General features: G+C 39.3%; 1 protein-coding gene across 2 annotated transcripts in view; it reads right to left on the minus strand.

The window, feature by feature from the left end:
* Positions 1-8,570: 8,570 nt before the first annotated feature.
* Positions 8,571-22,896, minus strand: part of ORC5 (origin recognition complex subunit 5) — a 72,573-nt gene continuing 58,247 nt past the window's right edge. For both annotated transcript variants that reach the window (XM_030480314.1, XM_030480315.1), the window contains exons 14-15: positions 12,838-12,950; positions 8,571-9,123 (exon numbers count right to left, since the gene is read on the minus strand). In XM_030480314.1, coding sequence (XP_030336174.1) covers positions 9,078-9,123; positions 12,838-12,950 — 159 coding nt within the window. In that variant the 3' untranslated portion in view covers positions 8,571-9,077. The remainder of the gene's footprint in view (positions 9,124-12,837; positions 12,951-22,896) is intronic.

The following is a 22,896-nucleotide window of genomic DNA, read 5'->3' on the forward strand; positions in this document are numbered from 1 at the left end:
GCCTGTGCTCATAGACCTTGGATCACCAGAAACTTGTGGTGATCCATGCCTTACCAAGAGTATCATTTGATATTCATGATCTTACTGTGCTCTATCACCATCCTCATTTTCCCAGGAAAGGAAATTGAGAAGGAAACTGCAGACCAAACTCAGTATCATCTGACTTCCTCCAACATCTCCACATCTTTTCGGCTGCAAACATGCAGAGATAGCGCTGTCTTTTCTGATGGATGAGCTATTCTTCAGCTACTGATGGAAAACAGCTGCCCATACTCACACACTTAATTGCCTTCTGCACCAAAAATTCATGAAGTTGTGCCATCCTAGGAAAATATAAATCAGATACATCTTTATGTATCTTTCTGAAATCAGGACTTTTGCCTCCTATATTGTAAAGGCTTCCAAGTTATGGGAAAGCTTATAGTTGTCACAGGCCACTCACTAGAGAGAAGTTTGAATTTCCAGTCTAATCTGCTGCTTCCCTGCTTTTTATTTTAATTAAGAGATTAATTTGCTTCTACAAATACATCCCAAATGAATCAGAAGCAGCAGCTTCAGTCTCTTCAGGGGTCTGATTTTCCAAGAGGAAGGTGCACAGGAGAAAGTAAAAGGCTATCACCAAAAGTATTTATAACAGTATTTATATATAGTACAGCAGAGATACACAGATAACAGTTGAGTTTAGAATACTTGCTATTCAGTGTTAAAGCTGGCATGAGTGCCAGTGACTATAATGAAGATTATTTCAGGGTTTTTTCATGATAAAAACTGTAGCTACCCAGAATTTTGCCAAAGATTAAGTTTCATCTCATTTTTTCTACAGTGGGTATGTCTGCAATACTAGTTTCCATTTTGAGGGTAAAGGAATTTTAGCAAAATCTGGTTAATTGTGTCGTGGAAAACTAAACCAAAGGTTTTCTTTTGTGATGTTGACAAAAAACCACAATAATTTCAATGAAAAGTTCTGTTACTTCTGTGCTTTGGAGGAAGTATTTAAGATTAGACCGGGAGGAGCAAAAGGAGAAATGGAACCAAGTTTAGAGACAGGTTAAGTACATAGTCAGTCTAATTAAAACCAAAACCCCAAACCAGTCTGCTTTCATTTTAAATGTGGATGGTGATTTACAGAGGTATTGGTGAGGACAAAGCTTTGCAGAGAGTAACTGTGACTATTTGCACAAGCATCATATTTACTTTTCCTATAATGAACCAAAAAAACCACCCCTCACTCTTGAAATCAATGAGATTTTGTTTAAAGGCTTCCAAGCCATTAGAAAACAACACACTCAGGATAGATACATAAACATGTCTCTTTAACAATAGCTCCATATATGTTCTATCTTGTTGAAGAGCAGCACCGAAGAAGCTATTTAAGGTTCCTGCACATGCCCCAAGCCCAGGCTGTCAAGTGAAAGAGCCCATGCTGATAGGAGAGGAAGCTCCTCTCCCCAGCAGCCAGAAGCCACAGGTTTGTTTACATTGGCAGAGAAACCATGCACTTGTCTTTGGTTGTTCTTCTCATTTTCGCTGAAATTCCCAAATCTCAACAGAACGCTGCACTCAGAAGTTTGAGCAGGACTCCCAGCTATTTGTTATTTCTAATGATTTGCATCCTTAAGGAATGGGTACTCAGCCATGCAGCTGGAATTCAGGAACTGCTGTAATTGCACGCGAGGAGCATCATTTGCCCCCCTTGTAGATATTTCACTTATTCACATCAGGTCTGTCTTTTTCAGGATTGTTGCTGAAGATCCTACAGCCTGTGAGGTGAAACAACCACTGTCTGCCATGAAGTGAGCCAGCGGAGTTGGCTGCCTAGGGCAGTGTTATGGACGGCCCAGGGCACTTGCTTCCCCGCAGTAATTACTGGTGCAGGTGGGAACTTTCACTGCACTGGGTGCAATAGGGTAGGAAGAAAGAAAGGAGCTGGGATTGTACTGATGGAGGTGGGGGAGAGGGAGAAACAGCAACATAGAAAATACCATAAAAACTGTTTAACAACAGAGAAGCAATGAAAACAGCAAAAATATAATCAAGGCTTTTGACACCAGAGTGGTAAGCAACTTTCCTCTCTATCACTGTCTCTTGGGTACTTTCTTCTGTACAAAATTCTTTGCTGAATTTTGTAGAAACATGCTCCCTCATCTGGCAAGGTTGTCTTAATGAGAGGTTATTCCCTCCACCTACCCTCTGACTCCCTGGATTTAAGGAGGTACCTGTGTGAAAATCCTCATTACCTATGTGAAGACAGAAGTGCTCAGCTGCTGAACTACCAGTGCACAGGCTTCAGAAAAGCCTGCTACTGAAGATCTATTTCCCAGCCCTACCAGTCCTATTTTATTCCTCTGAACTCAAATATCTGAACAAAGTACATGAAATAACAAGCAGCACATATTTCCCTGAGCAAGAATTGAATGCAGAAAGGGAAGTATTTGCATATTAAAAATCCTCTTCTGTAGAAAATCTGTATGTGCCAAGAAAACAGAACATATGTGCTGAATGCATTTAGGCAGAACTGCACCTTTGCTGTGCTGCTTATGAAAAATCACATCTATTACACTGAGTCTGTCATTGACATTGGCTTTTCATCAGCATTTCATCAAAATGAAACAAATATGAAAAACAAACACCAAGAACAAGACAACTGGCTATATACAGCATTCATGGTGTAACATATTTAACCAAGAATTGGTAAAGAACCTTGCTGAGGCCGAACAAGTAACCAACAGACACCCCTGTGAATATCCAAGCAAGTGCTGCCAGGAGAGAAGATAGTATGTGGCAAGAGGCTACTTGAACAGCCCACATCTGCACTGAGAAGGGGACAATCAGCCCGAGCAGCCTTCCTGCTCTGCTAGCTCCTGGGAGATCCCTTCTGAGACATAACCCCCAGGAGCTGGCTGTGCTTGTAGAGCAGCTCTCTGCGGGAGACATTTAAAAAGATACACAGAATTGTAGTGGGAGTATAGGTACAAGAAGAAAAAGAAGGGGATACAGAAGTCTGGTAGAGGTCTGGATACTTCAAAACATCAAAGGCGTCAAAAGAGCAAGTTCATCCCTGCTTCACCTCAAAGGAAAGTCCAGCCCCTTTCCATACTGAGTCGCACAGCTGTACCCAAAGATAGGCAGTGAACACGTCTTGGCTGTTTGGTGGTGGTAACTCCTTTGGAAGAGCTGTATGACAAATCCATTTTGCAGCTGCAACACCAGTGGCAATGATTTGTAACCAAATGAAGTACATGTCTGTTCAAATCCAGTGCTTGAACCTAATTAAAGGAAGAGTTAGAGATAGTTCTGCTTCTTTGGAAAAAAGGGGTATTGGTCACAGCCAGAGGAGGAGGCACTTTAAGTACCATACACTACAACACATCAAACATTAAGTCTACCTATGGTAATTTGTACATCATGTTCTCACTCCAAGACCACCTTGCTTACACAGTCATTCACTCACTCAAACTAAACAGCATGGAAACACCACTGGTCACAGCCTGCTTGACAGTCTTGGTCTTACCTGAATACCGTGCTTCTAGATATGAGAAGCCTAGATACTTGGTTATTCAAACATATGGCTGATGTATTGCTAATGTCCAATAACAAGCAGTATGATGTTTTTCAACTTTCTGTTCTAGCACAGACACTGCCACTGAGCTGTTGCTTTTTAAAGACAACCCCATGTACAGTTCTCAGGCAATCTTAATAATAAAGGTTGTACTTCTGCAGTTTCAGCTCTGCTGGCATACATAAATATTGTTTTCAGATTTATTAATGGTTTTAATAAATACATAAAAATAAACAATCAAAAAGTAAACCTGTACAACTTAATCCATGTTTACCTCTATCTGAGTGTTGTACAGTTTATAGCAATCTGCCTGTTCGGAGTCGAAGACATGTCACATGGAAGCTGAGATAAAAAACCCACAGTTTTTGCTATTAATCTCCCATTCAATAGTCTAGTGAAGCCATTCCAGTACCTACAAACACATAAAAATTTGGCATTGTGTATGATTAGACGTGCTAATCAAGTTGTATCTTTATCCCAATGCATAATTTACTATCAATGATAAGGCTCTTTTGTAAGTTATGCTGTTCTATCACTGAGAAAATTGGAGAAGTTACTGTCACCTTAGGTAGTATTTACTCCTGGATGGAGTAAATCTTGCGTTTCAAAATTATCTGGGCTGACTAGAACACACAGTATGCTGACCTCCAGGCAACCCTCAAGAACCTGCTGTTTCTCACTCTTCCCTGACACTTTTGCCAACACAAGTACAGAGGGAATATCTAACCCTGGGATACTCAACTGTGTACATTTTGCTCACAGGTTACAGACACAGTATCTCCCACATTCCTGTTGGGAATCTTGTCCTTCACACTATTCTCCTGGTGTGGCTGGCTGTTCCAATTACAAGGGGAGTAAGTAATGCGTGAATAGTCTTCGCAAAGAACTTAGAAAGTGCTCAAACAACCAATGTTTCTCTAACTCAGACAAAACCAGACAAAATAGGTAGGAGGGTTGTTATAGCAGAAGCAGCAGGTTCTGGGAGAACCAGAGTAAGATAAATCACTGTCAAAAAGAACAAATCTCCTCCTGTACTACATGTGGGTGCACCCCTGCAAGCCTTTTTAAAAGAGAAAATCTCCATGTTGTATGTATGAAGATGCAGCTGTTGATGAAGTCAGAGCTATTCAAGGACAGTCATTTCTTTGCAACTGATGATAGCTGCATTTCTTTCTCCATTACTTCCTTCTGTGGGAACAGAAGCCCCAGCTTCTGTTGATGTTTGGAACAGACACTGGAGACAGGCACTAGAAGTTTGTAATCTTTACAGTATTCTAATGCTTTGTGATTTAAGAATCACGAAGAAATTCTCTGGTATTTTTAAAATACATACTGCTGCACTGAAGCACTGAGGGATTTCTGATGAGTCCAACAACTGTCTTGGTCTGCATCATTCGCACAGTTCTTAAAACCACCTGTAGCCCAGGGAGGCTAAAGGAGGCCACACCGTATCCATGAAAATGGTGTCTCAGAACAGAGAATTGCTCAGCTACCTTGTAAGAAACTTAGCAGTAATTTATAAACTCATTGACATGGATATATAGAAGTATTTCCAGCTTGTCAGAATAAATCCTACTATTCATCATCAGCATAGTTATAGCCCACATCAATCATCCGCACTTTGGTCCCCTTGTTCATTCTCATATTCTGCTGATTCAGCTTTAAATTTTATATCACTGATAGGAGTCTTTCAAAAAGGTCACAAAAGTGCATTCAATGTAAGGACAGTGGTTCTGTCTAATGGATCCTCAGCCACTACTCCTTCTCCAGTTAATCTCATTTCAGCCAGATTTATTACATTCCACAAAAATTTGTATCCTCATCCTTTAGATTTACACTGGAAATGGTCATCAGGCCAGTACAGAAGAAATTACATCAAAACCAGTATCAGCAGTACCAAGTTTTCTCAGTGCTTATTTTCTAAGGCCCTTATTTCGTGTCTTCTATACTTTGTGCTCCAAATTTGGGGTTGGGCAGTTTTGAGGGTCTGGCCCGCTATGTCGGAGTGACGGGATTACTGAAGAGGTGGGACAACCACGGGAGCACATCTCACACAATGCAAAAAGGATGTTTTTCCAGCTGCAACCTAAACCAGAACTTACATGACCGATTTTGTTCCTCATTCAAACACTGCCAAACATATACTAAACATCATTTCTGAAATACAGCATATTTAGTCTGTTGATCTATACTGCCTGCCTAGCAGCTATCAGCAATTAAGTCTTCAACTGGTTCTGGTTTTGATCTCTTTCTAGAAAAGATATGGCAACAGTGAAAAGAAAACCCATTTATCCATATTTATGAGCTCATTCCTAAAAACCAACTGAATTTTAACAATAAGACAAGGAATAGGGTGTATTTCACTAAGTACTGTTACAAGCAACTATGTGTGTTTATGGATCCATAGTGTTGAAAAACTAAGATTCTGGAATTAATTTAACCCTACAAATACTGAGCTTGGGCCAATTTGCTATTATGCTAGAGTAAAAGAGCATTATGCTTGGTTCTTCTTTTTCTGTTTGAAACCTTTGAATTTGCATCTCACCTCTTCTCAACCCCCATCATCAGTAGCATTACAAATATTCCTGAAATGGCCATGTACTAAGCCAACCGGTAAAAATCCTTCTAATTTTTCTTCCATAGGAAATTACATATAAATGTTGCCTGAAAATGTCTCTAACATGACAAAAATTATTGTGTATTGGCAGCAGGGGAACTATAGGCAATGTCTTCTGTAAGAAGCTGCTAGAAGCTTCCCCTATATCCGACAGAGTCAATGCCAGCTGGCTCCAAGATGGACCCACCACTGGCCGAAGCTGAGACCATCAGTGACAGTGGTAGCGCCCCTGGGACATGTTCAAGAACAGGGAAAAGTTACTCTGCAACAGTAATTACAGCCAGAGAGAGCAGTGAGAATATGTGAAATAGCCCTGCAGACCCCAAGGTCAGTGCAGAAGTGGAGTAGCCTGTTACTGGAGGACTGCACCCCATGGAAGGGACCCACAGAGCAGGGAAGAGTGTGAGGAGTCTTCCCTCTGAGGACGAAGCAGCAGCAGAGACAACGTATGATGAATTGACCACAACCCCAATTCTCTGTCCCCATGCACCACTGGTGGGGAGGTAGAGAATTTGGGGGCAAAGTTGAGCCCAAGAAGAAGGGAGTGGTGGGGTAAGGGTGTTTGTAAATTTAGGTTTTATTTCTCATTATCCTACTCAAATTTGACTAATTTTTCCCCAGGTCAAGTCTGGTTTGCCCACAACAGTAATTGGTGAGTGATCTCTCCCGGCCCTTATCTTGACCCATGAGCCTTTCAGTGTACTTTCTCTCCCCAGTCCAGCTAAGGAGGGGAGTGATACAGCAGCTTTGGTGGGCACCTGACCTCCAGCCAGGGTCAACCCACACAGCATCCATATATTCATGTAGAGCTACCTGTAAAGATGCTTCCAAGGCATTCCTTGTATCCTCTTGATGTGTATATCTGGAAATATTTTTGAGTATTCGTTATATTTTCATGTAGGTTGAGCGAAGTGCGCTATTTTCACAATTTGCTGTTGGTAGCAAAGCCTCCGCAAGAAGAGCTTCTTACTTCTGCTTGGTAGGTGCATCCTGACTATATGGGAGCTTCACAAGCCCCACTTTGCCCCATCAGTCCCCTCATGTTTCATATGTCTAATCCCAAACAGATATCACAAAAATCTGTGATGTATTGCTGTGGCTTTACATAGACTAGTTTACATATGAACACAAACCTTCCTTCTCCGACATTCAGCCCTAGGTAGCCATACAGGAGATTCACAAGAGCTGAGCTCAGCCCAGCACTGCCTCCAAATGGGGAAGAAGCTGTAAAGTTTAGCCCAAAGTTCACCTTATGCACCTTTTGATTAGTAAAACCAAAAGCTGGCAGTAACCATTTTGAAACAGGTTATGTATTTGCATCCCAGCACTTCAATAAGTGTGACAAGTGTTGCCACCTCATGGACAGGTGTAGGGTTTGATTCAGCTCAGCGGTAGGAAGGAAAACGGATCCCGGAGATGACTCACTGCTGCCCTTTCTCACTCTCCCGAGGGGGAAGCAACAGCTTGGCCAGAAAGATGCTTGTGTTGCTTATTCACCTGGAATTTGTTCATTTGGGTCTGAATCCCAAGGCCTGGCTACACACCCACAATTAGGGATGAGGGTAAAGGGACAGAAAAAGCTACACATATTCAAGGTATTCGACCATCTCCAATATCAGAGCAAGGAGGGGAAAGAATGATGATTTTTCAAAGGAAAAAACCATAATGGTCAACATAGAACATGGCATGGTCCTGTACAGTCAAAGGCCAGCATTCAGGAGTGAAACATCTGAGTAACAGGCTGTGGGACCTGGAGTTTTCAAGAAGGTAACAGAAATCTACAGATTCATCAAGACAGTAATCCCAAAATGGACATGGGAATTTTAATACCTCATAAAGGTAGCAGCAGCTGGGAATCCTCTACATGTAAACTGGAGACAAACGTAACTGTGGTCTATTCCATCGTGTATTTCCAAAGTTAAAGTTTTGTGTTATAACATCCCATTGATTATTCACTGTTCTGCCTCTTTTGGGGAACTGCTGCAGGAATACGCAGTCACCTGTTGAACTTTTCCCTTTCTGATGGAAAGGCAGCTGTGTCATCCTCCTCTGCAGGGCAGATACTTTACAAAAGCCATTACACAGTGTGGATCAAAGTACATTCATCACAAACATAATTACCCCTTAATATTAACTGGATAAGCGTTAAAAGGACTATAAAATGTTTAAACAAAAATAAAACCTTTCAAGTTTGACATTGGAACAGAATTTTAAGAATCAGTGATTATTTTAAAATAAAGCTTTGTAAAAATAGATTCATACTCAGCATTTATGAATGGCCTGAAAAAAGATATTATTGTGATTAATTGGGAGTTTCCAATTGTTGTGTTCTCCATATAACAGTGTAACAGTCTGCCTACATATGTCTGAAGAGAAAGAAGGATTTACACCAGCTTGATTTGAAATAGGTTCTTATGTTTATTATATTTTGCTACTCCACTCTCCTAAAATGGTGGCCTCAGGAAAAGCTGCTTTGGCAGGCAATTGCAAAGATTCCTGTGGAGAGGAAGTGAAAAGACTGGGCATACAAACAAGGGCTGCTGCCATGTTCAAAGCACTGGGGAGAGTTCATAGAGCAAAATGCAGTCCTAAATAAATGGGTTTCAGGCAATTTCAGTGTTAAGATAACATCATTAAGAGTAGAACAGATTGCGCTCAAACCCTGCTGTTTATAATTAACACATTGCTTCCAAATACTCCAGGGTCCCTGGTAAATAGTCCTCTGCTCAGATCCACCCAGACCAATCAGAGTATTTTCATGAGGTTCCATGCTGGGCCAGCACCTGTTTGGACAAATCCAAAAGAGCCAAAATACTCTTCTTTCTGGCCAGCTAAGTAGAGAGATGAACACAGCTTGCCTTAGTCATCGTCACAGTGTCCATATGGCTGTGAAGCTTGTTTTCACAAGAAATCGTACAAGTACTTTATTATGTCGAAGTTCACGGTCCTATAAACAAACACAGTATATGAGAACAATCATCTTAACAGTGCTAAGACTTTAACCAGTGTGGAGACAGCACATGCAGGACATTCTGAACAACCAATGTCAAGCAATATCCCTAAAAGAAATGCGGTCAAGGATTAATGAATTTTTAACTTTTAGTGCTATTTACAGTACCTGTCTTCTGATTATTTAAACTCTGTAAGATACTAAAAGAGAAATAAAGCAGCTTTCTAGTAAAAAATTGAAGATTCTTATTTCAATCATTAAGCAGTAAAAATATATCAAAGTTAATAAGATTATATTTTCATATGGTAGACATGATACTCTACTTGGTGATGCAAAGCAGCAGTCTTTTATGCTATTGAATGTTTTGTTCATCTTCCAAACCACCTGTTCTAGCACGTACTACATAACTCCTTCATCTGTACTCATTTGCAGTCTGCGTTCTTTCAGTCTTAACACTAGTTGACCCATGTTCATAGATAAATTTGAAAAATCTAAGAATGCCACTCAATGGGACAGAAGATTTTAATGTATACTTTTGTACTTTAACGGCGGGCAGAATGAAACAGCAGTAGAATAAAACATATAATTATTTTTTTGTCTCTGAACTCATTCTGCTCTACAATCTAAAACTCAGACTTTGGGGTTTACTGTTTGAATAAGTAACGCAAATTACTGCATATAATGACAAGTATAAAATTAAAAGTTTTTTTTAAAAAGTATTCAGTGATGCAAAAATAACTGCTCACAATGCTAAGTGAGATTAACCGGCTGAATGCTTTATTTGCTAGACTACAATCATTTAATATTCTCTGTTCACGCATCCTCCTGTAACCTACTTTTCAAAAAGTTTCTATAAAACATCACATTGGCTAGAGAAGTAGCTCAGAAATCCCCAACATGCGTAACGAGAAATACTGTGTTTGAGTCTACTTAATAATCCAGTAATGAAATTAAAGAAATTAACTTCCACTGTTAGACTCACATGACATTGGGTCACTCAAGAAAAGAGTTTTAGTTACAAGGCTTTCCACAGAAACAAAACCACACACACTAACAACTGCTGACCTTATCAACTATGAAACACAGTCATCCTGTCATAACAACTGGGTTCATTAGAGACTCTATGAAAAGATCTATTACATTCCAAAAACATTAAGAGATCCCTACTTCAGCTACAGAAGGTTTATTAACTTAGGTCTGAAATTCTTAAAACAGAAATTAAAAATTTCTAAAAAGAAATGTCTAACCTTACCTTCAGCTAATTTACCACATGGCAAATTAGCTGGTAAAAAGCTATGTGGTAAAAAGCATGAGAATACCTCTATGAAGACTGAATATATGCAACAGAATAGAGCCAAACATAAGGTTCTGTGGTACTAAAGACAGAGACTGCATGGCCAGCAATTATCACACTAAAACCACCAGAAAGAAAGTTTTTTACTCTTTTCAAAAAACAGGTGGCTTTAAAAAAAGAAACAATAATAATGCAAACTTCACTTTTGCTTAAAAAATATAGAAAAAGAAATTACAAAGTGAACAGCTTGAATGGGGGTGGAGAGGAGAGGGAGGGAGCATCGTTTTCTGTCCTGCTCTTTGCACTCTGCAGCCTTCCATTAGGAAATAATGCTACAGTGGCAAGGCTGAGGTGATAACGAGGCTGAGGTATCTGAAGATTTTAGTGAATCTGAAGATTTGAGAGGGTTAAACCACAACACTAACAAACTTACTTTAGCATTATTACAGTAACAGAGAAAAAAAAGAATCAAGGAGATGGGCTGCTTATTTGATGTGTCTTTTGGTAAAAATGGCAAACTAGTTCCTTCTTTGCAATAAATATAACCTCTCCCGTCAGTGGTTAAAAACTACAGGCAGCTGCAAGACTATAGCACAGCTAGAAAATGAAATTTCTTAAAGCACAGATCATGCCTTAGCCCTGTCACTAGTCCCATCAAGACAAGCGGGAAGTGCATTTACCATGGCTTCATGAAACCTTGAATCTTTATGGATTGTCCTCCTTAAAGATTTAACAATGACTATGGGCTGGAAAAGATACTTAATAAAAGAAGTGTAACAAAGGAACAAAGCAAGAGGGAAAAAAAAAAAGAGGGCAACAGGAGAAAAGTAGAACAGGCCAATTGTAAAATCTGTCAAATCATTTGAATGGCCCTATTTGGGCAGCATATAAACACTTCCAAACTACTTGGGGGTTGGGGGGAGTGGGCAGAAGGGCTTTCTGCCTCAAAACATGTAGGAAAAGTCTGTCAGGAGATACATATATATGTGTGTGTGTGTGTATATATATATCTGTACACATACATCTGACCTAAAGGAAAGCAAGCCAAAGCACTATACTGTGCATTGAGGTTTCAAGTGATAGCATCTCCAAAAACTACTCTCTCTGGTAAGCATGAGCTGCATAGCACAAGTTTTGGTACTGTTTTCTGGCCATCTCTACCTCCCAGCAACTTTAATGGAGTCAGTGAAACTTCTACAGATGTTAAAGTTGTAAGGAGAGGGACATCATTTCATGTATCTTAATTCAAGGACCTTCATAGCCAGTACAGAGTTTATGAACTGGTCTCTGTATTCACTGTTGGAGTCAGAGCAGAGACAAGAACTTGGGGAGGTTTGTATACACAATGATTCATGTTGCTGAGCAGATGGTCTGCTGTACTTGGTACCAGTGAGAGCTTTTTGAGGACATCACTCACTACTGACTTTATCGATGGGAAGAGCAAATAGACATAGTGAAGTCATGGAGGTCCTGGCAGCACAGTTGAGCCAAGCCTGAACCAGATGAAGTTTCATTCTGTGGCCTGACCAACTGCAAATTGAGATTACTGTGTCTGGGGAGATTACTGACAAGACTACTGGACATTTAATAGCTCAGGAGAGCAAGATGCGCATTGAGGTTATGGGACACAGTCTACACCACAGGCTCCTCTGAAGTCCCACATTACAGAGAAGAATTGGCCTTGAGAACATTTTCCTTCTGTTTGCCACATGTCATTTCTGGGCTCTGTTCTGGCTAAAGACTCTTTATCCAAGACCTGCTAATAAGCTGGCTGCAGCAACAGGTGTGAGGTAATGCTACTGGCATTTCATAAAAACGAGACATAGGCTTGACTGTAGCCTATGTATTGCATGCATTTCTGTCTCTAATTTATCATCTCTCCTGAGATGGACCTGGAACTGTTCTCAGTCCAAAACTGAAGGCTCTGCATGAACAGAGCCGTTGAGGTACCTACATTCATTTACTGAATTAGTTTCTATCAACTACAGATCACACAAGATTGACTATGTGGAAGAATTCTTACAACCTATGTAGTTTTTATATTGTATGTATAACACACTGTTAAGCACTAAATATCATTTCAGATTCAAATACCATAATGTGCCTTTTGGTAATGAAATGGACTGACATTTTAGAGCAGTATTTTCACATGAAGTCCCCGACCTTTATGAAGCACGAAGACAATATGTTACTGTTACACATACTGCTGCTGTAACATAAATCTTTTTCAAACCAAGACTGGCCTATACTTACCTGAAGTTCAACACTTCTCATAAATAAGACAACTCACTCTTACTTATAAAACAGACACAGATTTCTATTCTGATCTGCAGAGAGCTATAGACTGAGCAAATACTGATTCTGAGGTCTCTTTCAAGCCAGCACATACAACAGTAAACAAACTCTAATAGGCTCACCGTGCAACAGCTCTGATGAAGTCCAGAGATACAGTACATTTGTATCGTGGTCCATCAAGCTGGTCATTATGGCCAACCGTGGATAAGAGTTGGAGAGTCACAAGAGAGGTGATCTATGAACAAGAGACATCAGTAATGTTAGTCATTTCTGCTAACATGAATAGCAGTGACTAATTTATTCTTTTTTCCATTCCATTTGGCATCATTCCCATATTTTTCTGGAAAGTCACCCATATTTGCTCACTGATTTTTACATAGTTCTGCACCTAGCAAACCCAGGGACATTTTCACCATTACATTTTTTGCACAGGCAGTGAGAGACATAGGCTAAAGCCTTCATCCTTTGTAACAAGCCTGGAGTTCTAATCAGAGAGAGAAAGGCAATGTGGGGAAGGGGAATAATAGGCATGAGCTGAACATTTTCCAAATCTCTGCCTGACAACCAGGAGAGACTTTGATTCTCTTTCCTTTATACCCGAAGACCTCCTCTTGAACTTTCAGACTCAAAGTTGGATATTCCTGTGCCAGCTCATACTGCAGTTTGAACAGATGGATGTTATCACTCTACTCCAGATAAAAGAGAATGTGAAGGTTGGAAAAGCTGGAAGATAGTGTGCTTGAAGAGCAGGGTCTGAAAGGAGAGAAATTTACCTACAAACACACATGCAGTGTCTAATAGAGCCATTGATTATTCTACCAAAATAGCAATGTACCAGCATATTTTTCACTATCTTTATTCCTCCAAATGATGACTGTGGTATCACTAAAATGCAGTCGTGGGATGGTATCACAGTGCCAGCAGTCTGCTCTGCCTCAGTGAGGAAAAAATGCTGTGGTGATTCTACCATCTCCCTACATCATCCCAGCTGCCAGGGGAGAGAAAGAGGTAAAAAGCAGAAAACAAGAAAAAATTTCCCTGGCCTTTGCGATAGATGCCACTGACAATTCAAGGCAACAAGGTCACATTCTATGAAGAACTGGTATCTGACCACACACAGCTCTACCTTTCAAAAAAAACCCAATCAACCCTGACCTACCTCTGTGAGATGATAATAGCATAGTAAGGAATTTCTGAAGAATAAGTGTATCAGGAAAGAGTGTCAGTTCAAACCTTCAAGGAAGCACATTGCTATAAAAAGCAGCTGCAAGATCCTACCCTTATCAATAGAAAAAAAATCCTAAGTAATAACCCCACTCTTTTGCTGAAAGTGAATTTGGTCACTACTTGCAAGAGTGCTTGCAGGAGGTAGGAATAATTATTAAAGTTTTTCCTTAAGTGGACATAATACATAGAAATTATACCTACCTGTGGAGAATAGACAAAAAATACAGTCACAAAGAATGAGGCAATTTTTGTAACAGCCTGTGCTTAACTTTCTTTTATATGGCTTAGGCAAAAATAGTTTGGATGTCATCATTCTGCAAAGCTTTGAGTTTTGGTTAAGGAATGCTGGCTTACTCTCATCTTCACAAATTCCATTTACTTAATTCAAGCCTATAAATTACATTATACAGTAGCACATGATTTACAGCATTTAAGAAAACTGAACTCAGTACATGGTAAATGGCTCAAAATCCAGTTCATGAATCACTTCAACATGTCACTGAATTGGGATCAACCTCAAACTTGTTAGGTGATTATTTTCTTAAAATACTCATGAATTTGAGAGCACGTTTTTCTACATTCTCCATTCAACAAAGTCGTTATTCAGTCAGTGAAGAAGCAGTCTGGAGTACTCTGCTGTAACAATTGCTATTTTACACCCTGGTGCACCATTACTGTGAATCACTTCTGCAGTACATACTTGAAGCTAGCCCCATGATTAGAAACCACCAATGAAGGAATGACAGGAGGCTCCTAAAAGCTCCCAATGAGCACAGCAAAAGCCTAGGTAGTTTGGAGTTGGACCCATCTCAGTTTTATGTGGGATATAAAAGTGACCTTGCTGCTGCATTACAAATGCTCCGGCAATATTTTAACAACGAACTGTAACCATTTTCTTTTCCAACTAGCACCAAATGCTATAATACAAGGTCAGCAATGTAAAATTCCTTACTAAAGGCTGGCTCAATAAATCTGAAATAGCATCAAGTTTCATGAATGTTTTTGACTCACAACATTAACTATAAAGACTCCAAACACAATATTACAAGACAAATGAAGCTATTGATCATAAGAGTAACACAAACTTACTTAGCAAACTGCAACCCTTTACTCCTTTCTTTCACAAATCCTCTACTTAGCTTAATAAAAAGTCATCACAGGGGACTGAGTGCTGAACCAGTGAGCCCTGATCCTGAGATTGCTTAAAATGACTGATGTAGAGAAAACTGCCATTTTCAACTCATGGAAGTAATAAACAATTTTCTCTCCAAGGATGCTCAGTAGAGACAAAGCAAAAGAACATGTATCTATGAGGAGTAAACAGGGACCAGCTCTCTTACCAACAGCCACATGTTAGAAGCTAGAATACCTAACTCGTGAGTCTTTGGGACAGAATTCAAAGCCTAGTTAGAGATGCCTACCCTGAACATGCAGAAAGACAGAGATCTCCAAAGGACAAACCCAAAAGCCTGCATGCTGAGGGGGCAGCAGCTTGGAGCTCTGTTTGCACAGCTTTTTCAATGGGCTCAGAGAGAATCAAAACCAGCAAGAGAGTTCTGTCACCCAAAGCAGTGACTTGTTCATTTTCTTGTGCTTTATACAATATAGCATGATTCTCCTGCTGATAAGCCAGCCAAAGAACTGGGCAACACACATTTTTTGCAATAAATTGCTTTGTTACAAGTAAAGATGCAATTGTGGTTGATGTGGAATTACCAAGTTCCTTAAATACTTTGTGCTGAACCTATCTGTCTAGACCTGACTAATAAAAATAAGACAACTGTCTTTACCAAACAGTTAAGAAGTCTTCTAGGATACCAAAGGTTCAATTCCCTCCAACACAAGAGGTTTGAGGGCCTCTGTGCTGAACATCTAACAGGTAACTGGGATAGGAGTAGTGGAGGAAGGAAGAAAAAGCTATCTATGGTGTTAAATGGTTACCAGATTTAGTTTTCATTCTAACTGCTTCTTGAGCTAAACTATTCTGCATAAAAATCATAGAATCACAGAATGATCTGGGTTGAAGGCACCTTAAAGCTCATCTGGTTCCAACCCCCTGCCATGGGCAGGGACATCTTCCACTAGATCAGGTTGCTCCAAGCACCATCCAGCCTGGCCTTGAACACTGCCAGGGATGGGGCAGCTGCAGCTTCTCTGGGCAACCTGTGCCAGCACCTCACAGTGAAGAATTTTTTCCTAATATCTAATCTAAATTAAAAATTGCATTTATATAAACAGTCTCTGTGCCTATGAAGGGTGTTCACCTGGTAAAGCAGGATACAGTGGAATGAACTGAGTTTAAGACAGTGTATTTGTAGCAAAATTTTAAAAATCACCAATTCCCATGTTCTTTTAACTCTTAAGGTCCAAGTGCCACCTATTAACTTAAGCACTGCAAAATGCTACTACTTCAAAAGTTCAACTTTGGAGACAATTTGTTCTTATATGAAGATACCTCAGCAGTTTGAAACACAGCTGGGAAAATTATGATTAGGATGTCAAACTAACTGCACTTAGGAAAAAACAACCCTCCATAACCTACCAAAAAACCCCAACAACTTTTCAAAGCCCTTTTTTTCTTTTTGGGTTTTTTTTTTTAATACCATGGGTACAGTGGCTCCATTTCATTATCATAAAAGCTTGGGAAAAAAACATCTGGCAAGAACAGACTAGAAACAAGCCAGAAAAACTGTGTGGGTGACATAAGAAAGAATATTTAGCGAGAATCTTTTGAGCAAAAGATTACAGCTGGAAAAAATATTCTAAAGCTATTCATAAAATTAAAGTTAGATCTGATAATGATTTCATAATAGCAAAAGTTAATAAGTACATGGAATTTTTTACAGGAAAACCAAGCAAATCTGAAGATAAATTAATGATCTGAAAGAAGCGAAGGTGTTGTCACTGCTATGATCAAAAATAAGCCATGACTGAACTTTTTTGAAATATATTTGTGTGAGAAACCTGCTGCTGAAAGCTTGGATGCAAGGTGAGAATAAAAGCACAACAGAGAGTTGCTGCTAGGAGATAATGACCACTCAGACTCCTTCTGGAGATACACTGGTCAAATATGGACACTGAAACCTCTGGAAAAAACAAGCAACCCACAAGCCATCCTTAAAGGCTGCTTTTTTCTTCTCAGCCTGGACTAACAGATGGGCCTTGCATCACTCCCCGAGCAGACACAAAGACCGGCTTTGTCAGCACACGGCTATGTGGAAGCAAGAAGGATTCCAGAAGTGAGGGCTGTCTGCTGAGAAAGGCCAGGCTCTTCCCAAGGACACCATGAGAAGCCAGAAAACATCCATGGAGGTACAAAACATAGCAGAATTAGGACCTAAGATACAGGGTAACAGATGGTTAGTTTGGGTAAGCAAAGACTGTCACAGGAAAGAGTCTGGACAAACCGTGTGGCACATCTCAAACCCATAGGATGAAACTAAACAGAGAAAACGATGCTGACTATTAGGGGAGGGAAAAAAAAGGGGGGGGAAAAAAGCTGTTTCCTCAGAGACGTGATTGAAATCTCACCAAGTGGTACGTTTTAAACCAGACTAGAAAAATATTAATGAAAGATGCTAGCAGGACCAATTTAAAACTGGCAGAGACATACTAGATGAGCCGCAAGGCATTTTTCATCTCCACAGTCTATAATCTTCAATTATCTTGCCCAAGATGCAATGTTAATTATAACTCTTCAGTCTGCCTTACTTTCACCCACAGCTTTTTGATCCCGAACCTCAAACCTACCAAGAAATGAAGAACTTACCTTATTCTGTACCATCAGACAAGGGTACTATGTTCTTTCACAGTCATATTAAAATGTATATGTACCCCAATGCTTCGCAGCACCATCATCAGTTGGCTCTCAAAGCAAACATGCAGCTTGCTGCACTTCTTTGAAACCCACCACTGCCAAGACTTACATTCACACACAGGCTAAAACCACTGCTATGCAACAAGACAGTTTGAAAAGCAGATGCCATTTAGAAAACACATTTCAGTCAAAATGACTGCTGCAATAGTCTCCTGGAGTTAAATTCAATGACCCTAGTGCAAATTATGTGAATGTAAAAAAACCTGCTCAAAATTATTTCAATCAAAATTATAGCTGGAGTATGCTCAGTTTGTCAGGCTTGTTAAAAAAGCTCATACAGAAAGGTAACAATAGAACATTACAATTTAATATTTAAGCCATCGATTAATCAAAATCGGGTTTATAAAAATTATTAAAAATAAATCAACACTTTTCTGAACACTCAGATTTTAACAATCAGGTTTTCATTCTGAATTAGGTTTTGTGCGAGACTTTTAAAACATGAGAAAATTGCAATAGAAAGGACACCTCTCCAAATTGCTTATGGCCTTAAAGCATGCAGTTAAAGCATTCATTACTACACAGTAGATATTTTACCTTTTTTCTGAGCTTAAATTAATCCAACTATTTTTTTGACATTAACAGACACGAGTACCCCTGCCACAGCCTCAGTGCTGCTCCACAGACGCACTCAATGACCCTTCACTTTGGTAACACGTACACTGGTGGCTGTATAGGACGCTACAGTGCACGGCAGACACAGTGATCCAGTCTGCTTTGCAAGCCTTTTTCTTCTATGAATGTTTGCATTTGGTGTCTTTCGTTGTCCCATTAGTTATTTTTCTTTCGCACTTCTCCCACATAAATATTCCTTCATTATTTTTGTGTTGACTCTCCAGGATCTTGCATGTTATTTATCTGTGGTAGTATACACCATACTTCCCAATTTTTAAGTAATTTCTGTGTATCTCATCAGTGGGTCGACAGCACTTTACCAGGAGACTTCATCAGATTGAGTCAAATAGAACCTAACACTAATTATTAACTTGAACAAACTTTCAAGACATAAATGTGTTGACAAATTCCAGATGTGACAACATCACATTCACTAAATGTTTAATTGTTACAGGGCAGGGAGTGTGTGGGAAAGGAAACAAACTATTTCTGCTACCTTTAGAAAAAATGATGTAGCTTAGGCTAAGAGATTTTCTTTTATTTTTATACCCATTTAAGCATTTAAAAATGTTTGTTCTATCACGATGTGAGGGACGTTTAGCTGTTACTAGGAAGCACTCTTGACAGCCTGGCAGAGAAGGAGATTTGTATCATATTCTCCTAAGAATTCCCATGCAATGTGCCTGCTTTCAGTCTTGAGTATAAGAAAGAACTTACTGGATTGAGACCAATCCGTGTCACTGAAGCCATCGTGTTATGCCATTGCTTTCATGAATGCACTAAATTTTATTGTAAAAGCAAGAAGTTTTTTTCCCTCCAACACAATGACTCCCACAGAAGACTTGTCCAGAATCTTACTGATACACAGATAGGAAAACTTGCTTCATTTTCCTGACTAATTTTATTCAAGACTTATTTATTTGAATACTCCTTAAATCTTAATTTTTATTTTTATTTGTTACTCTTCATCTCTGTCTTCACTGTCTCCTCTGACTTCACTTCACTAAAGGCAAATACATGTGATTTAGATTTAAACATTTGACCCTTTCAGCTTTTTCAAAGCTTCATCATGTTGATGGCTCAGTCATTTATTCAGAGAGCCAGAACTTCCTTCACTTTCTAAAAGATGATTCTTCTGTTTTAAGAAGAAATGTTTATTTACCCTCAAGTGTATGACCTTCAATTTCATGCTGTTAAACGCACTCAGTTTGTATCATACCACCTTCAAAATATGTCTTGCCTATCTTCATAGCAGAAAAGTTTACTAAGCCCGAAGCATATAACATTGGATTTTACACTACAAAATTCTTTTGCTTTCTACTACAGAGGTCAGTAATCATTCTCATATGGTATTTTTCCCACTATATAATCACTGTTCACCACTTGTGTCTTATTCCACCCAGTCTTACTTTTTGTGTTCCATTTACTCTAAACAATACTTGACAAAAAGTGTTGCCAATTTCCTAGACTTGTTTAAGGGACAAATGTGCATCTTTTGCTTTTTTCCTTTTCCCCTCCCCACTTTCTGCACCACCCCAACCTCTCCTGTCTTTCAGACCACAGAACACCTTTCTGCTTATGAAAAACTGCCTTATTTCTAATATGTTCTTCTGCAATTGGCTTCCTTGTGGCTCTTCAATCTCAAGTGAAGCAAGTGTATTTTCTTCCTTCAAGGAGACACTTTCTCACCTGGCTCTAGAATTTATAGTCTAAAATTGGAATCCACTCTCTTCAATTAGTGGTTTCTCTTCTAGGGGTTTTTTGTTCAGTGACTCCGACTAGCTGTAAATCTTGACTCATCAGCACCACATCCTTTCATCTCTCCTCCGTACTTTCTCATTATCTCTACTCCTTACATCTTCTCTTCCCAAAACCACTATTTTCAAAAAAACACCATAGTTATTTTTTTAAATGGGGACACTGAAACAACATCCAGGAAACTAAAAAGGTAATTTCAAAAAGCAAACAAGAAACCCAGAAGGAGGTGTTTCTTCATCCAAATTTGTGGTTAATCTGTGACACAGTTTGCCACTGAAAACTCAGTGTGGTGGTAGAGGGTTTTATGGAGTTACGAAAGCAACTGGACACATTCACAGAAGGAAATACAACCGCAGGCTGCTAAATGCAAAGAACTTAACTCCGTGGCAAGCATTTAAGCCACAGGTAATAAGCAGCTGTAACATATACCAAACCAAACTCATTTTCTGCTTGCCAGTCTTATATTTTTCTGCATGTCTGATATTAATCAGAAGTAGTCAGACAGTTTTACTGCTTTATAAGAAGTAAAACAGTGGGTAAGCCCACTTTTGGTCTGATTTAATGTGGCTGTTACAATGCATTCACTTCTACATCTTACCACTTTGTGTTCCCCTTTACCCTTCTCTCGGGTACCTGCAAGGGCTCTCTCACTATTCATTACTGTATCCTCTCCATGCACTGAAGTCTTAAACAAAAAAATGGGGGATGGGGGAAGAAAAGATGATGAAAATCCAGCTTCCCCCACTGTCTTCTGGAAAACTTCTTGATTTCTCAAAAGCATTTGCACAGATTAGCCCTGCCCACTCACTGCTACAGTAACATCACTTTTTAAAAGCAGGTCAGTAATTTATTCATTTTGGAACTATTATTAAAGGAATCTTTCAAAGTATTAATGAAATTGCTTTCTGTTCTTTATTTTTATTCAATATAGAAATTAGGAAAAAAGCTACATTTTTCTCTTAGTACATTTACTTTAGCATTGATCAAGTTGCCTATGGGGAAAAAAGGAAATAAAAGGCAATTCACAACAATCTTTGCCTCACTGTCCTCATCAATGAAAAAAACCTCCAAAGTACAGAAACCTCTGCAGAGTGATGCATGGATAAATCAGTATTTCTGAGCCAGTTCCCCCACGTTGAGGATCAAAAAGTATTTCATAATGCCCTGAAAGGCATGCTAGAAATTTGCTTAACGTACCTGAGGATATATTTGGAAATCTCTTCAGAATTTTGTTAAGATCCCTGGAACTGATCACTGGGGAGTTTATTTTGATCCTCCAAAACATGCAAGAACAAGCCTTGAATGTACCTGCAATCTGTTGGAGGTGCGTGCATCTAATTTATTCCACAACAACCTGGGAAAGGCACTCTTAAGTAGGAGGACAACAGATAGGAGTTATAGATATATAATTCAAAAGTACTCGCCTTCATACTTCAAAATCAGAGCAACCAAAGATGGTAACAGATGGTCAAAGAGACACTTGGGGAATGATGTTTACAGTTAATTTGATTACTTAAGTCAGGTAGCTTCAGAAAGTGGACACCAGACAAAGGCTGGCTATTTTTCAAGGCACAGGCAACAGCTAGCCAACAGAAGTATCCTTCTGCCACCCCCTGATTTATTTCTGCATCAGAGGTTGCAGGTTCCAAGCGCTGTTTAGAATATGAGGAAGGGACACAAAGATTTTTTTTCCAGAAGCAAACCTTTGTGCAACTGCCCAAGTATATAACTGTAAATCCCCAAATCTAGGAAACGTCCATCTGGGGTTTTTTTGTCCTTCATTTATAACACTTCTGTTCCACAATGACAACGTTTCTAGATACTGCAAGACAAGTTCTATCATGAACAGAAAAAAGTAACCTTAAAAATACTACCAAGTATCTGTGATACTGATAGGACTTAATACATTTACAGAAGGCCCCATAATTTTTAATGCTGAGTAAAATACAGAACTGTGTACACAGCTGCTAGCCTTCTACTGCCATATGCAGATTTGTTTGCAAATTTTATTTTGTATTCAAAAATAATTAAAGCAATTAGGATTTCTAACCTATCCTGAGGACTAAAATCAGTACCTTGTATATGCCATAAGCAGAAATCCTGAAACTAAAGGAGATTTTTCCTAATCGTGAATCAATGTGTGGGAGTATCTTCTAAGACTAAACTACCTTGCTTTCTCCAAGAAGGAAAAAGATTTTCAACATGTCTTAGCTGCAGTCTATTTTGGGGTGACTATGATAATTAAGTGCTAAACGAATATTGATGCAAATATTGTATAAAAAAACAAGCTATTAAGAATTTCTAATAAAAACAAAAACTCCCGGGAATATTAGACGCAAATAATTCTGAAATATAAAAGTCAGACATTTTTACCACAAGGCTAGACAAATAGTAAAATGCACTGTAGTCTGAAGTGGGAGTCTGCTCTGAAAAATGACAACTTAAAGATACATTTATTTTGCATCATGAGATCACTAAACCAAATCTTTACAGATTCTGCACAGTACCATGCTGCATCCCAGCTACTCACGAAAAGCACTGCAGAAGACTGCAATCAACACCATAGAATCATAGAATAGTAAGGGTTGGAAAGGACCTTAAGATCATCTAGTTCCAATCCCCCTGCCATGGGCAGGGACACCTCACACTAAACCATGTCGCCCAAGGCTCTGTTGACTACATAAAACTCTGCACATTGTAGAGG

Source organism: Strigops habroptila, chromosome 3 (assembly GCF_004027225.2).
Source record: "Strigops habroptila isolate Jane chromosome 3, bStrHab1.2.pri, whole genome shotgun sequence".
In the NCBI taxonomy this organism is placed as follows: domain Eukaryota; kingdom Metazoa; phylum Chordata; class Aves; order Psittaciformes; family Psittacidae; genus Strigops; species Strigops habroptila.